At 36.2% G+C, this 17,073-nt stretch overlaps 1 protein-coding gene across 6 annotated transcripts in view; it reads left to right on the top strand.

Moving 5' to 3' along the window:
• The window catches only part of EML5 (EMAP like 5), a 113,959-nt gene extending 97,173 nt beyond the window's left edge, over positions 1-16,786 (top strand). For 2 of the 6 annotated variants that reach the window (XM_069858648.1, XM_069858651.1), the window contains 12 exons: positions 1,142-1,162; positions 3,524-3,697; positions 4,826-5,034; positions 7,022-7,179; positions 7,852-7,966; positions 8,440-8,628; positions 8,813-8,985; positions 10,224-10,386; positions 11,277-11,380; positions 13,057-13,210; positions 13,982-14,082; positions 14,393-16,786. In XM_069858648.1, the coding sequence (XP_069714749.1) occupies positions 1,142-1,162; positions 3,524-3,697; positions 4,826-5,034; positions 7,022-7,179; positions 7,852-7,966; positions 8,440-8,628; positions 8,813-8,985; positions 10,224-10,386; positions 11,277-11,380; positions 13,057-13,210; positions 13,982-14,082; positions 14,393-14,429 (1,598 nt within the window). In that variant the 3' untranslated portion in view covers positions 14,430-16,786. Of the gene's footprint in view, positions 1-1,141; positions 1,163-3,523; positions 3,698-4,825; positions 5,035-7,021; positions 7,180-7,851; positions 7,967-8,439; positions 8,629-8,812; positions 8,986-10,223; positions 10,387-11,276; positions 11,381-13,056; positions 13,211-13,981; positions 14,083-14,392 lie in introns of those variants that run through there. The other 4 variants (XM_069858649.1, XM_069858650.1, XM_069858652.1 and 1 more) reach the window with 4 other exon arrangements.
• The last annotated feature ends 287 nt before the right edge of the window (positions 16,787-17,073 follow it).

Below are 17,073 nucleotides of genomic sequence, written 5' to 3'. Positions count from 1 at the left end.
GTTAGTTTCTTGCCTCACATCAATTAAAGAAATCATTAATGAAAATTATTCAAATGCAAAAAATTATCAGCAGACTTTGTCCTGTGATTTGATTGCAAAGAACATTTGTAGGACTTACAGACCTTTTATTGTCTTTAGGAGTTTGTTTTTTCATTGTTTTTTCAGCTTATTTCTTAATCTGGCCTTGTTTGCCTCTCCGTATGATATAATATATGGGAATAATGTAGGCATAATGTGAAAATTTATTCTTTGCATGGACTTTCTTCGGTGTTCATCTTACCCAAGAAGAAACACAGGACCCTTAATGCTTGTTTATTTCATAATAATTTCTAACAACTAGCAGTAGAACAATTTAAATTGTTTTACAATGTGGATTAAAGCATACAAATTGGGGGCAGATGACACTTAAAAATTAAACTACGAAACATATTTTTAGGTGGATAATTAAATCTGAAAAGTGAGCCAGAAGGAAAATATCTTCAAACAATATGTGTTTTTAGATTCTGAACAGATGTTAGGGAGTAGATGCTCCATAAAGAACATACTTAACTGCTGCTGCTTTCCCAGAGATGTGACTGGCACAAATATAGCTTCACCATTGTGATTTAAAGCCTCAAAAGATTTACAGAAACATTATTTCAAGTATTTTTAAACTGTAATGCTGTTGTGCAGTTTTGGTAATACTTCCCAATACCTGAACCTTTATAATCCTGATTTCTTAATGCTCCTATAGAAGAGCATGTGTCTGTTTGCCGATTGTCAAGATCAGACTCAAATGTTGCTTCCTAGCAGAATAAAAATCAGCATTTTTTTTTTTCAGTTAACTTGTTAAGATATCAGTAACATGTAAAATATGCTTTTTATTTAGTTTTGCTGAGAGATCTAAAGTACACCGAAACTAGATTTTTGTGTTGTAACTCAAAATGGAAATCAAAATATATTCCTTCTACAAATTTTTATTTCTGATGTGACCACCTTTTATCAGTGATTGTTCATCTTTAACACTAAAAGTGTTGGTGCTGCTGCAATGCAAAGAGAGTACATCAACGTGTTAAGAAATTACACTAAATGTGGAATATATTTTCTTTAGCAGTTATCATATTTCTGGTCTAATTATTTTTCTGCTGCTTTTCCATTACAGGAGACTCAGCAGATATGTCAGGTAAGGGAAATAAAATTTTAACATCTTCAGGTGTAGTTAGCCTATCTAGTAGCCGTCTACAGCTTTATAGAGCAATAAGCGACATGAATTCATTTTTAGTTTATTAAAACCCTGTATATCAGACATATTACTGTCAGCACTGAATATAAAGTGCAACAGCTCAGCAAAATGTACATGTAGAAACATTTAAAATGCAAGAACACACTTACAAACTATTTTTGTTGTAGCATATTCCCTTCTTTCTGCCCAGTGACAGTAATTTCTAATACATACTGCTACTTGTAGCATTCCTGTGTACACTTGCAGGTTTTGTAGACATGTTGGGGCTGACAATTAACATTTGTTTTAGACACTCAATTGAGTATAATTTTAAATGCGTATTCCTAAAGTAAATTCCATTGAGGAGGCCTAGGTGACTGAGTGAAAAAAAACAATCACCTTTCACATTTATGTATAATCATCATGCAGTTCTTACCACTGACCTAAAATGCTTGTTACGGTGTCAGTTCAGTTTTTTTTCTGTATCATTTTGGGTCTTTGACGGTCTTGAATGAGCGCTTTTTTTTTTATTATTAATATGCTATTTTTTCAACTGTAATCGTAAAAATTCACCACCATCATGTGTGAGTGAGTTCGTTGTTGAACAGCCATACCTGTCTTGTGACAAATCTTAAGAGATGCATAAATGTGTGTTAATATGTACCTAGAAAGTATAATAATCTTTATGTGGATCTAAAGCTTGTTCTCTGGAGAACAAACGTACAATGGCATGTTTAATGTATGTGGGCTTGTTTTAAATATGCCTAATAGTGCTTGCTCTAAGGATGGGAGGAAGAATATAGGTACCTTTTCAGATACTTTTAAACTATGTAAGAGAAACGATGATGATTGATACTCTTGTTTATATGAAAGAACATCTCTAGTCTTGCATATAATGCCTGGAGATTTTCCCTCTCTCACTTGCCTTCTTCCTACTGCAACTTTAGTTTGAGCTTGTGTTTGCCGCAGAATTTTGTTGTCACTGCCTGAAACCAGCACTCTTACTTTTTAATTCTTTATGGAACCATTAGTATGGAATCCAAGATGCTGTCTGCCTTCATTAGACAGTGGCATAGTTTCACTTACAATTTATTGATGGCTATTTGGCACCTTTCTTATTGACAACTTTTGCTTTTCTAGATCAAATTTTGTGTTGTCTACACTTAAAGCCATACTGTTTCTAATAGGTTGGAATGGCAAATTAAGTTTCATAATTACTTGGTAAAGACTTGCTTCATCTTACTGAAGATACTTTTTGTCCTGCCAGCCCACGGTAGTTTTCTCTAACTTGACACCTTAGAAAATCTCATGCAGGAGCAGATGTTGAGCAGCTGTTTTGGAACAGCTGTGGAATTGTGCTCAAAAACTTCTTTTCATGTGACTGAAGTTTTAGTTAGATCCCTGTGCCTACTGTTTCACATCATATGTGTGCCTTTGAGGGACTAGATTTAGCTGATGAGAAGCAAAAAGCATGGAGCTGGAGGAGAGTTTAGTTTATATGAATCTGCATCTATGACAGTAACAAATAACCTCCAGACTCTCCAGTCAGATATACTAGAGATCAGAGGTAAAGAAGTTTGAAAGGAGATCTTACTGTCCTGGAAACACCCTAGATGCTATTCAGAGATTGCAAACTATACGTGAATTGCAAGATATTTGGAGAAAGCTTTGCATTTGCTGAAAACTAGCAGTCATCATAATAAAAATAATTGCATATGTTGGCAGCATGGAAGGATGGCCTGGACTGCAAAGAGTTTGCAGTCTAAACAGCGCAAACTAAATTAAAAATTCTAATTCTTCTACATCAGTAAGCAAGCTGATTAGTCAACTCACGTTGTACTAAGAGAGCATGCATTTCAGACAGATGGCATTTCGTAGAAAAGGAGATTTTGGCCTTGCACTGTAAACTAATTTCTTTGTAGCTGTCAGTTGTCCAGAAAAGCTCCGTGTAGAAATGAAATTTTTGTTGATCTACTCAATATTTATGAAAGTTTTTGAGTTAGCAAGCTTAGTTTTTACCTGCAGATAAACAGGAGAAGACGACTTGCTTTCAGAACTTCTGCTGTGCTTCAGAAGTCCAGGAACAGGTTAAGAGACACTTTCATATCCAGGAATGTAATGAGGCCAACTTTTTGTCTTACCTAAAAGTTCTGTAAATCGGTTTCCAAAGGGAGGCCAAAGTCTCCTTTTTTTCTTTCTTATGTTTTTTCTGTCTGACCAGAACAATTTTATTTGTCTTATAAAAGTATACACTGCTTCAGTAAGCAAATCATTAGATATTTTCCGGATGTGTACTGATTATATGTTTTTCTATTTGTGTAGCTACAGCTCCTTCTATTCACGTGTGGGATGCAATGAACAAACAGACGCTTTCAGTGCTGCGGTGCTACCATTCAAAGGGCGTTTGCTCAGTCAGTTTCAGTGCCACTGGCAAACTGCTGCTCTCTGTAGGGCTCGATCCCGAACATACCATTACCATTTGGAAGTGGCAGGAAGGTAGGAAAGTGGCTGGTTTTGTAGAATGTGTTTCTATTCTTGGACGCATATTGGTTTCAGTCAAGAGCAATTGTAACATAAATGTGTCAGCCCGTTGAAAATTATTACAATAAATCCTGTGCACTATGCACTGTACAAGAAGACAAAAAATAAATGGACTTATAATAACTGCTGAATGTATCTCCTTTGGGACTTTTGTGTAGAGGTCAAGGTAGTTCAAGGATTTCCGCTTAGAATAATAAAAGAAAATTGCAATCTTCACTCATATTTTTTTTCAGTTATTTCTTTGCTGTTTGTTTAAAAACTCTTCAAAAAACCTTTTTTTGCTCCTAAAATCATCCCCCTAAAATTGCAAATTGAAGAGATGTGATGCCAGTGCAGCTCCTCTGTGCAGCTCTGTAACTGATGTCTTTAGCTATAGTACAGTTTTTCAGACAGCCTTTGGACTTTGGATTTAGGTTAAAGTGATTTTGTCAGCTTCTTTCCTCATCTCCTTTCTGTCTGGCAAAACTATGCCCAGAATATGAAACCGATTCTCTACTCTTAGTCAATAATTTCCTCTCTCTTCAGAGTTTTCCATTGATCAACTACTATCTCTCAGAAGTTTAAGGATCAGCTATCAGCCTAATAAAAAGTGATCCATCACAGCTTGTCTACTTGATCTGAAGAGACTGGAAAAGCATTACCTTTGACTCTAAGACCATATGCAATGAAGCCGGTTTCTGCAGAAAGATAGAAAACTTTGGACAAAATTTACAGAGAAGTCATTCTTTAGTCTCAAGTTATTTGCCCAGAGTTCAGGATTTTCAGAGGAGTCCTGGGAATTTAAGAGAGGATGGAAACTGACTTGGATCTGAGCTCCTAAGCCTTTTATACTCCTAAACAAATTGAAAATTATAAGTAGATGACGCCTTCATCAGCTGCTGTGCTTTGCTTCTGGGTCTTATTAAATGATTTTTTTTTTTTAATTTGCATCTTAATTTAGTTTAAGTTTAGGAGCAATTTGTGCTTTTCTTCACAACCTGTGTGGTCTTGGATGATTCATAGTTCTCCATAATTTTTATATTTTTTAACCATAAATGTATATTTTTCTCAGTGAATTCAAAATGTCCATTTCATTTCTGCCAGGTGCCAAAATTGCCAGCCGAGCTGGTCATAACCAGCGTATATTTGTAGCAGAGTTCAGACCAGATTCAGATACCCAGTTTGTTTCTGTGGGAGTAAAACATGTGAGGTTTTGGACGCTGGCTGGAAGAGCTCTTCTCAGTAAAAAAGGGCTGCTCAGCTCCATAGAAGATGCCCGCATGCAAACGATGCTATCTGTAGCTTTTGGAGCGGTAAGTACCTTAACAAACTGTTTTAAAATGCATGCAAATGAAAATTTTTTACTCTTCTGCTTTTATTCGGTTCAGTGAGATTTTTTCTAACCTGCTAATGAGTATGTCAGCTGATTTACTAAACTCAGTTTAGTGTTTCTGAGACTTGCCTGCTAGTTAGAACTAATACCAGCTTCTTTAGAACATTAAAGAAGGTGAATTATTATATATTAATATATTTATTATTACATGTTTTCAAAAGAAAAAAATACATAGGTGCTTCAGACTAGTAATATGCTACTTTGTATTTAATCCAGGTAAAACAAAGCTGACTCTAGACTGCGGGAACTGAACAGTAGAAAGGAGTCTAATTTTAATTAATACCCGCATAGGGGTGATTGTATTATAATCTATACATATTGCTACTCATGGGTGATCTCAGTGCAGCATTGTCCTGGGGCATTCATTAACATCTACGACTGTTAGACATCCGCAGTAGAGTTGTGTTTTGCTTTGGGGTTCTTGTGACAGATGCAGGCCCTGTTGCTAAGTTATATGTCTTTGCCATTTCAGGAGTTGCTCTGTATGAGCAGCACTCATCTGTTCAACTGTGCAGATAGATACAGATTTCTTTTGGGAAGCGGTGCTTCTCTTTTATGGCGTGCATTACTGTCCTGCTTGCTGATCTGCCTGTGGGTCTGGAGTGAATTTATAGTGTTGATTTTTCAAACTGTGACTGCCTTGTGGATTCACTTTTTGTGAGACTCTTACTTTCCCAGAGTGATGTCTGTCTCTCTCGGGTTCTTCTCTTTTAAGAGAACTACAAAGCAGTAAGACATCTTGCAAATGGTAGCTGTTAAGTGATGCACAGCCCAGGCATTAGTCTGGAGTTTGGAAAAATCTCTGTGAGCTTTATTATGGAGGAACAGATTCTTAGCATGAAAATCAGGCTTTATGCTGAATGTCCTGGAATATGATATGAGGTTGTTTGAGGATGAGAAGCTTGCAGGGGGATTTTAAAAAGCTGTGCAAACTGAACACACCAAACCTGTTGTGTTCCCCATACTTCCTATAGGGAGAAGATCTAGTGTTTTAATTCCTTGATTTTGTCTCTGAAGGAGTTAATTTAGGGCCTCCTAAAGAGGAGTTTGAAACAGCCAGACAGTCATGCTGTGAGGACAATCAGAGGATCTGCTCCCAAGTTCATTTCCAGTCCTCTTTTATTTGATCTTTTATTAGGGCACCACCACCCCCACTTCTTAAAAAAAAAATTAAATGTAGAACATCAACCCACCTCAGTCAAGGAAAGTGTTCTTACTAAACCTGTAAGTACGTACTGGTACTCTAGAATGCTACGCATGATACTGAATTTAAGGATTGTTCACATAAGTTACTAAACCAGTTTTACTCAATTACCAGTTACTGTTCGTTTTAAAGGTATCCTAATCAATAGTCCTTAAATATGAGAGATAATTACATTTATCTGTATTACTGTTCAAAATCAGGAAGCAGAAATAAAGAGCAGGTAGCATTTAGCTCTGACTTAACTCAGACTTTTCTTCATAAACTAATCGTTACTGTAATTCAGTGAGTCCCTTCACCTAAGAACAAAAACAAGTGTAAGCACAATGTACATAGCAAGGGGTTGCAAATTGCCTGCTTGTGCGAAATGTCAAAACTGCTTGGTTTTCTGATTTTTTGTGCCACAGTTTGCACACCTAGGAGGCTGAGAACATACATAACCATGTGGCTGAAGCTGAAGTCGTTGCATTTCTTTTTGCAGAACCTATTAGCTACAAGAAAGCATGCTTCAGAAATCAAGAAAGAATGTGGTAGCTCATTGTGTTGTCTCTATAGGTTCTTATTACCCCTCCCACAATTTGCTCTTCTAGAGCAGTGAATAAAAGGAATTTAGCCTAAAAGCAAATGGTGATGATTTTAATTTCTGATTGTTTTTCTTCCTGCCTTACTCAGAATCAGATGATGAGTATGTTTTTCCCCTTTTCAGAATAACTTGACATTTACAGGTACTATCAGTGGAGATGTTTGTGTCTGGAAAGATCATGTGTTGATACGAATTGTAGCCAAAGCTCACAATGGACCTGTTTTCACAATGTATACTACATTAAGAGATGGCTTGATCGTTACAGGAGGCAAAGAGAGGCCGTGAGTCATCTTTATTATAAATAGGCAGTTGAGACATAAGAGCTAGAAGAGTAGTCACTTTTGGATCCCTGAATAGCTGGTAGGAAAAAAGGTTGAAAAAACTTTCAAGTGGGTGGGAAGTAGTTACTGCTTTCATGATTAAAACTTACTAGTTTGGTATCTTGTGCAATTGACATCATGTGATTTTTCTCCTGTATCTTTGTAATTTATTTCACAGCAGTGAAAATATAAAAATTTTCTCAAAAGTGAAAATCTTTTGATACCTATTTCACAGTAGTAAAATACCTTTCCTGTTTCCCTCAATTATGTTTTGATGTTCTCTGCCTGTCTTAATAATAAGATTGCAGTTTGTTCACACACATAACTGTTCCTTTGACTTGACAAATTTCCTGAGAGCTGCTAATTCTAACTAATCTTAGCAGCGATCATCTTTCAGCTTGTTCTGTACAATAGTATGACAAGGACTTTGCATCAGTATTTCTTCCTTAGCTAGGAGGCTCAGCATATTAATGTTACCTATTCAGTAAAAACAAATGGAATCTTTAATGATTTAAAAATAATTAAATGTCTTGTTTACAATTCATTAGATTAAACAATATAGTTCTTTCATACAGTAATTATCTTTTCTGTGCCAGCCATTATACTCATGGTTGTTCCTGATTTTTTTCATAGATCAAAGGAAGGAGGAGCAGTTAAGTTATGGGATCAAGAGCTGAAACGATGTCGTGCCTTCAGACTAGAAACAGGACAAATGACAGACTGTGTTCGCTCTGTCTGTAGAGGCAAGGTAAAGCAAGCATCATGTCTTTACAATAAAGCTTATAATTTATCTATAGCGTTAAATATATGTTAAATAGTTTGCTTGCTTTTTCTTTTGTAGTTAGTATTTGAAATTAACACCTAGAAAGTGTCTACGACTTATTTTACAGCAGAAGAAAAATCTACTTTGGGAAGTCTTAGTCTTACTTAGGATAATATTCTATGTATATTTTTATTAAAGACTAACCGAGGATTTAATTTCTATTTTCACATTTCAAATATCTGACTTAAAAGCAATAACTGAAATAGCATCATTATTTATATACAGCTTTGTACTTTAATAAATCATAGAGGGGTTTAAAAAAATAAATCATCTTTAATGATTTGATTATTTGATTTCAGCAAACTTATTGACAGTACTATTGCTTTGGATTCTATCTATTACTGTTCATCATGAATAGAGAAAGATTATCAGAGATAATTCTTTTACTATTGTTCAAGGGGAAAATTCTTGTTGGGACAAGAAATGCTGAAATAATTGAAGTTGGAGAGAAAAATGCTGCATGTAACATTCTAATTAATGGTCATATGGATGGACCTATCTGGGGCCTAGCAACACATCCTTCCAGAGACTTTTTCCTTTCTGCTGCAGAAGATGGCACAGTAAGACTCTGGGATATTGCTGAAAAGGTAGGTGTTGGAAAACATTTGTTGTTTAGGAAAAAAATGGAATCCTAGGCTTGTGGTGATGTTGAGAACTGGAAATCTGTTTTCTAATATATTCTGAGAATAATGGCAAATGGTTAGCAGAAGGTACTTTTGAAATAGGAACAAATAGAAACATTTAATTTTCTGTGTTTTTATTTCTATGTAGAAGATGCTAAACAAAGTCAGCTTAGGACATGCAGCTCGTACTGTTTGTTACAGCCCAGAAGGTGACATGGTAGCTATTGGCATGAAAAATGGAGAATTTATTATCTTGCTTGTGACCTCTTTAAAAATCTGGGGGAAGAAGCGGGATAGAAGATCAGCAATTCAAGATATAAGGTCAGAAAATATAATGTGTTGTCTGTTTAAGTGTTGTAGAAATCTGTGTTATGTTGATTTTTAAAAATACAGTTTTATGTTCTAAGGAGCGTTGCAATGGTGTTTTAGAGCACTGGAAACAGTGAACTGTGGAGTTTGTGTGATTACTGTGATAAGGTATAAAGAGTGTGGAGGAGGTACATGAGAATAAGAGATTCATGAGAATAAGAGATTTGTGAAAATAAGAGATAGCAATCTGTCAAAAACCAGACACCTTAGAGGGAGTGTGATGTGGCCAAGGATTAGTTAAAATGAAGGGTGAATGGGGAAGTAAGTGGACAATAGGAAGAGAAGATTGGAACAGATGAGTAGGTGTGAAAAGGAGCAGAATGAGATCATGTGTAGGAGCTAAAATGAGACTGGAAGTTTATAGATGAAGACTGAGTTGTGAGAGATGATGGAAATGCCCATAATTAGCAGAAGTAAAACTTTGCTTCTATTTCCCAAATGGAGGATTAGACTGTTCCTTCTGTGAGATAAGTTGATCAGCTAAGGGAAGCTTCTGCAGAGCAAACTGGGATGAGGCGGGGAAATGTGTGCAAATAGGACTTTTCTGCAGGAAGGCAGGAGACACACACTAGGAGTTAGGAGGTTGCTGGAATTGGAAAGCTGTCCCAAGGTACATCTCAGTACAAAAATAAAGAAAATTCCCTAGTAATAAAAAAGGGGCTGTGAGGAATTTGTTCAAGTCAGGAACACACTGAGTTTTAAGACTTAAGCTAGAGGAAAGAAATCACTGTGCAAAGGTACATTGCACAGATTAAAGGTTTGATTTCACGTCTTTTTATTCAGTGTGTTACATATAGAACGTCTGGATTTCTTCATTTACAACATTTTAATTTTTCTGGTTTGCAGCCTTGTAATTATAGCATTAGAGTCAGTCATCAGGGGCATGTCACAAATTTGTTAGTTGTTGAGATGGTAATGAGATCAGATAATGAACAGAATTATTCCAGAGATATTCTCAGTTTGCTTATATGTGACAACTGTACCAAAATTATTGCTACCTTCTACTGTATATACATTCCCTGAAAATTTTACTTGTTTCAAAAGTTATTTTGCTTGCAGGCAAAATACTCTGCCTCCCTCTTTAGTTCTGAATAGCAGGTACTTGAAATGCAAATTTACCCATGCTTCTCAAATATTAGAATCTGTTTTAAGTGCCAACCTGTACTTATGAAACCCACTTACCTGTTCAGGTTTAGTCCGGATTCTCGTTACTTAGCAGTCGGTTCCAGTGAGAATGCAGTGGATTTTTATGATCTAACGCTGGGTCCCACACTAAATCGAGTCAGCTATTGCAAAGATATCCCAAGTTTTGTGATCCAGATGGACTTCTCTGCAGATAGCTCATATCTCCAGGTATCAGTCATTGATTGTTTTCTATTCAGTATTGTAAACATACTCATGACAAATACTCTGCAAGTATTCTTCTTTGACAACTGCCAAATTTTGTAATGGAATGCTGGAGTACTAGGTTACTGTCACAAGACTGTTACTTTTTTGTAGTGATAAATGGATGACAAAAATAGTTATCTGGATATTAAATACAAGAAGTAAGTTTAGAAAGGAGAAACAGATTTCAAAAATGCTGCAGTGTGTCTCCCTGCCTTTTTATCTCTGTGATGCTGATGGGCTGTCGTAAAAGAAGGAGTTTGGTCTATCATTCTGTAAGCCCCAGGGACCTGTGAATTCTTCATGTCCCTGACCAGAATAATAGCATTGTTTCAGTGCTAGCCTTCATGGAGCAGCACCAAAATCGTGGTGTTGAAGCTCCCAGCCAAAGTGCTGAAGACACTTCTTAAAATCAAAATAAAGTAGGTATACTTTGCTTTCTGTATTTTGTTCATATCTGAGAGGAGAAATAATCTTTCACTATCAAATCAACATCTACAAACTGAGATGTTTGTGCCAGTTTTAAAGATAAGAGTTTATTTTGCCTTATTTATACACACCGGTACATACTAATACATCCAATATATAAAGAGAGTGTGTAAAGTTAGATATTTCAATTTTTTTTTTTAATTAGATATTTTAAAATTTAAGATTTCTTATGCTTTCTCACTGTTGCTTTATGCTTGTGTAGATTTTTTAAGAATTTTCAACTCATCAGGCAAGTTTTATTAATAGCTAGGTTACTTGTAGAGTAAAAGGTAACTGTCAAAAATGTTTTTCCAGAGCCCTTCAGGATTACATTTTCACCTTTTATAAACAAGTTCATGTATTCTAAATTCTCTTTGGTCATCTCTAAGGTCTCTACTGGATCTTACAAAAGGCAAGTCTATGAAGTGCCTTCAGGAAAACAGCTTGTGGACCAGGCTGTAATTGACAGAATAACATGGGCGACTTGGACAAGGTAAATGATTCACACAGTTACACCTGTTAAAACACTTGTAATTTCCAGGAGAAGCACATACTGTTTTATGCCTTCATTTAGTCAGATCTTTTCCTTTAACATACCCATCTGCTCTGGCAACTGATCAGATAAGTGCGGAACACTAACCTGAAAAAGCAAGTACATAGCAGATTCCCTCAGTAGAACATGAGAACATTCTTGATCAGTAAGGACATCCGATAAAAACTGATCTCTGTAACGCGTGCCTTTCCATTTGCTGCGTATCTCTAGCTTCCTTTGATATATCTCTAGCAGCCTCAGTAGTTTTTCATTGCGCTGTGCAAATTACCTGGCATACTGCACTATATACTTCAAAACAGTGATTTGAGGATAAGAGTGCAAGGAAAATTAAAACATATCAAAACATGAAAAGACAATAAAAGACTCTCATAATTCAAGTTGTATTTGCAGCATTACACTAATGATATCTGTATATTAAAATTACTATTAGTATTTGTATATTAAAATGTATGCAAAAGTACTTTTAAATACCTTAAAGTTATCATATTTCATTCAAAATAGACTTAGAAATTATGTAAAGAGTGATACCGTATATTATTTCTATTTTGCTTTTAAATCATTTATTTTCTAGTCTCTGTAAATCTGATTTCCTGCACCTTATTTCAGGCTTCTGTGCCTCGTTTCAACTATTGTTCTCTGATTAGGACCCTTGGACAAAATCTGAGAATAAATACTTCAAAATTTTCCACATACGAACCACTTTAAGCAATAATAATCCTGACTGTTTGCTGCAAGACACAGATGAAACTTTTTACAGAGGGCTCTGAAAAACTCATTTTGCAGCCATTTCTGTCACATCTTTGATATGAAAACAAGAAACCTCTGTTTTCTCCCTCAGCTCAGTATATTTGAAGTAAATAATTCCTTTTTCAGTGTAGGGTACTGTGATTGACCTTGGGGGAGAGAATCACAGAAAAATTCCCAAATTGTTCACATATTAACAAATGATTAAATGCTTTTTTTCTGCCTTGGAAATGTGCGTATGCACTAGAGTCAGGGCTGAATGAAGAGTAACTTTTCATAAAGCTTTGCAAAGGAAGTTTTCTGTAAATGTCTGGCTTGGAATGTTAAGTTAATTGTTTTCTGTTTGGGACGATTTGTCTTTCTTTTTCTCTCACTGACTGTAATGAAGAATTTTCTCTTGACTCAAGGAAACTTTTCATCTAATCGATACAAAAATGTTACAGAATCAACAAAGCATAGTTATGATGACAATATACATATTTTTATTTTCCAACAGCTGAAACTTATTCATTTAATGCTTATGCTATGGCATTCTGGTTTTAGTTGTCCTTTCTTTAGTCATTTTCTTGGGCCAATTCCTCACTGGACAACTGTAGTACTACTGGTATCACTTCTGCTGCCTAGTGTTGCCGTGGGCCACGTTATTTTAGGAATTATATAATGGAATCAATTTCCGAAGCAAATATGGAATTATATAAAAAAATAATTACAGAGTTACATCTATATGAGATGTGTATATGTAAGAATAAAATGTAAAAATCAATTTTTTATAAAACCAATTACAATATGTGAGAGCTGCTTACTACTATTTCCTTACTCTATTGGAATTTGAATTTCCTTACTCTGAGGAATCTCTTGCTCTTCTGTTTCAGTGTTCTAGGGGATGAAGTGATTGGAATCTGGTCCAGGCATGCTGAAAAAGCTGATGTAAACTGTGCCTGTGTCTCTCACTCGGGAATCAATCTTGTAACAGGCGATGATTTTGGCATGGTCAAACTGTTTGACTTTCCATGTCCTGAAAAATTTGTAAGAACATGTTTTTACATTGTTTCAACAAAAAGTACTGTTGATATTAGGGTCTTGTATCATTTCTCTAGAAAGGTGTATGATGGAAATATTTCTTCTCTAAACTTGTAGCTTTTTAATCCATCTGTGTAACTTTAGCTCTGTTGTGATAGGAGCATGCTTCATCTTGGAGTTTTCCTGACATTTTGTGCAATGATTCCTGCTACAAGCTCTTGTAGGTGTTATCTGTCAGTCTGCATTAGCTTAGTGTCTTCATACTGAAAACCTCAAAGCCCTTGGTTTCATTTATCCTCATTTCCAATCTCCCTTTGACAGATGAGGAAGACAGCTGGTAATTTTAGTCCCATCTGTGTATTTCCATGGATGAAGTGTTTACAGGTTTTTTGTTAACGCTAGCACTGTTAATTTTCAGGATTTGAGACTGCACAGTGTAAACCGCTTGCACACTTGCGATGGAAATAATGTTTTCAGTGTTAAGAATTCTACACAAAATTTAGTGATTAATCATGTGACAAGATCTATTTAATATTATTATTTTAACTTGAGCATTGTTCCCAGTTTGCAGGTGCAGTCTCATTTGGTGACAGTTATAGTGCAATAGTAGTTCTCCTTCCAGAGATCTTTCACATTTGAAAACCTATATAACATTTTGAATTATATAAATACATTATGCAATAAAAAGGTAGATAAAAACATGTGTGCCTTGTTTGATTTAGGAGAACATGGAGTATTTAGCTCTCTCATTTTATTGTTGGTTTGTTTTTTTTCCAGGCAAAACACAAACGATTTTTAGGTCACTCTGCCCACTTAACTAATATTCGATTTACCAGCGGAGATAGGTATGTGGTCAGTGCTGGAGGGGATGACTGCAGGTACGTATCCTTTCCATTATTATCGAAAAGTACACAGCAGTGGATGTGGTCAGTCCATAACAGTATAAAGCTCAAGTTCAGAGTCTTCATCTTTTTATCTGTGTGCTTGCTTTTCTGTTTGTATATAAAGAAATGAGTATTTGCAACAAAATAAATATCTCAGATGTTAATATGAACAGTTAAGATTTATAAATTAAAATGTTTAAATTGTACGTTTAACTGAAATGTTTGTTTTGATTGTATTAGCCATTTCTTTAAACAATATCGTAGTCTTTTATATCTCTCATTTAATATCTTTTTGAAAACACAGCTTATTTGTCTGGAAATGTGTGCATATGCCTCATTAAGAGAGACGTGGAGACTTGCAAAGAGAACACTGCATAAAGTACCAGGCATGAATTACCCAGGACTGCAATGTGACATTCTACTGTGCCCTGCATGCATAAGAAATGGTGCTGATCCAAGACACAGAGGAATCTGTGTAAGACAAGAATCTAGGGTCTGTCAGAAGGATGGACTGTAACAAGTATGCTGAGGCAGTTAGATTTGCATCAGTATCGAATAATCTGGGTTTGTATTTCACTCACTGCCAGGCTGAAAATGAAATACATGGATAAAAGGAAAAAGTGAATTGTTAATCAATGTACAGATTCACAGTAAGATCCTGGGGTTTTAATCATGAGATGTTATTTCTGACCTAGTGCGGTACATTGATCTATTTTCAGCATGAATGTTTCTCCTTTAAGTTTTGGGCTCTGAATATCATTGCGGAAAAAAAAAAATCCATATTTTAGTACTAAAAGAAACCATATATTAACTCAAATATATAGTATTTTAATAAATGTCTAATTGTTATAATGGAAATTATATTTCTATGACTGGTCAAAAGGAAACTTCATCTGGTGAAGAAGGAAATAAGGGAGCTGATTCCTTAGGATTTAAATGTTTCTATATTTAGAGGCCTGGGACACGGTCATGTCTGGTGAAAGCCGTTAGATATGCATGATCTTCATGGCTAATTTAGTGTTTTTGTTGCACTTAAACATTAAATTAGTTCTGTGAGTAAAAATAGATTTGCTCACTTTGCGAGTGCCTTCCCACAACCTAAAAGTCTATCTCCAATTTTGCCTTGTGAGTAGAAGTATTCTCAGTGTAGGAGAGATTATTGATGTGTTACTTGACTGGGCTGTTAGCCTCTTTCTGGAAATGTGGGCTAGGGTGAGGATTTTATAGTCTTCGTAATCGATAAAGCTTGGGATGTCACCAGTTGCAAAAAGAATTTCATAGCAATATGAATTGATTTTATTTTCTCAGCATCATAGGGGGGATTCAGAGAGAATATAAACTTTACGAACATTATATTTTGTAGATTTGAACTTTTTAAAAGAGTTAGGACTAGCTGGGAGAGGTGTCTACTCCGATTTCTCTCCCAGTTGTAAAAAACGTCCAGTCATATGCTTCTTTAAATGGACCTGCTGTCACCACTAGTGTAAGTGCATTTATTCTATCCTGTAACATAACTAGGACTATGAGTTGAAAAAAACATATCAGTGATAATGAAAAGCTGAATGAAGCTGTATTTCAGGTACAAGTGGAGAAGATTGCATCCGCTCATTTTGTCTAAATCATGTCATAGAGAGACATTACAGACTGAACCGGGTTTTTAATCAGTGCAGTTAATTTTCATGCAACAGTGAACAGAAGTCACTGATTATTAACACTACTCTCCTAATGACATTCTGCTGTGAGCATAAGGGTTTTTTTTCTGTGTAAGCCAGCATTGCTTTAACAATGGCATTTGTTTAGGTCAGTCAGTAGACTTTGATATGATTCACCTCTTGCACTCTTATGCCAGATCAAAGGGAAAAAGAAATAAACCTCATCTCTTCCTCTGAGCATCTTCTGTGCATGGCAGTTATAGAGGGAATGAGTGGGCTCCCATGTAGAAGAGAAAGGGGGAGAAAAGTTAATGAGCCAGACTTTTGTGCTCTCCTAGGTCCAAAAATGCTGTTATTTGCTATAAAAAGCTAGTTACCCAATGGTCTTAGATAATATATTTTATATATCAAGCTATAACAAACATTTATTTTAAGAAGTCTATGAATTAATAATTACCATGTTTCTTGGCATGATGGTTCTTAGCAAAGTCTTGTCAGTCATGCAGCTGCTATTCTACAGGAGCTATTCTGTGGATTTGGTCATGAGTGCACAGGGAGATCTTGCCAGTTATGCTTTTCACTTGAGGGGAATTGCATATGAGAATGGAGGTTAGACCTGATCTGTCTCACAACCTTGTTGCCTGCTTGCCTGTTTTATATGAAAATTAGTGTCTGGCATTTAAATCTTACCTATGCCGAGAGATCAGTTGCAGTATACTAGTCCATAGCTGTGATTCTGTCCCTTATGAAACACATCTAGGCAGGATTTCTTGATTTGAAGTAAGATTTGTCCTGCCTCTGTCTTAAAGCTGCCTTTTTTTGGGTCACGTTGGATGGCTTTTAAGAGCTCCCTCATAGTCTACCCTACTCAGACTGCCAGTTCAAAGTCCAAATTTTTCTGCCTTTCTAAGTTTTCCTTTCAAAATCCTAGTCTCAGTGTCTCCCAGTCTCCTGATCTCCTGTAGGCCTTCACTCAATGACAGAGATTGGTGGGCTATCAGGAGGTTTGTTCCTTGGATTCCTGTTGCTAGTCTTGTTCTCTCCCTCCCCCTTGTCCCTCAATTGCTGTGCCTCTCCACTGATCATTTGTTCATTGGTGCTTTCGCCCGGAGGAATCTCAATGCCACACCGGCAGCGACCGGTGAGAATCGGTGAATTCCAGCAAAGCTGCCCTTGGTGGTGCGAGGCTGGTAGCTGCCGTGGGAAACTTGGAGTATCCAGATCTCCCTGCTTCTTCACTCTCTTCCAAACCTCACTGCTGCTGTAAAGGGCTGGGATGGGAGCTGGAAGCTGAGGAGCTCTTTAAAAACAAAACTACCAGCCTTGTTCCTCC

The sequence above is a fragment of the Phaenicophaeus curvirostris genome, chromosome 5 (genome assembly GCF_032191515.1).
Source record: "Phaenicophaeus curvirostris isolate KB17595 chromosome 5, BPBGC_Pcur_1.0, whole genome shotgun sequence".
NCBI classification, from domain to species: Eukaryota; Metazoa; Chordata; class Aves; order Cuculiformes; family Cuculidae; genus Phaenicophaeus; species Phaenicophaeus curvirostris.
This window is presented reverse-complemented; position numbering and strand designations above follow the sequence as displayed.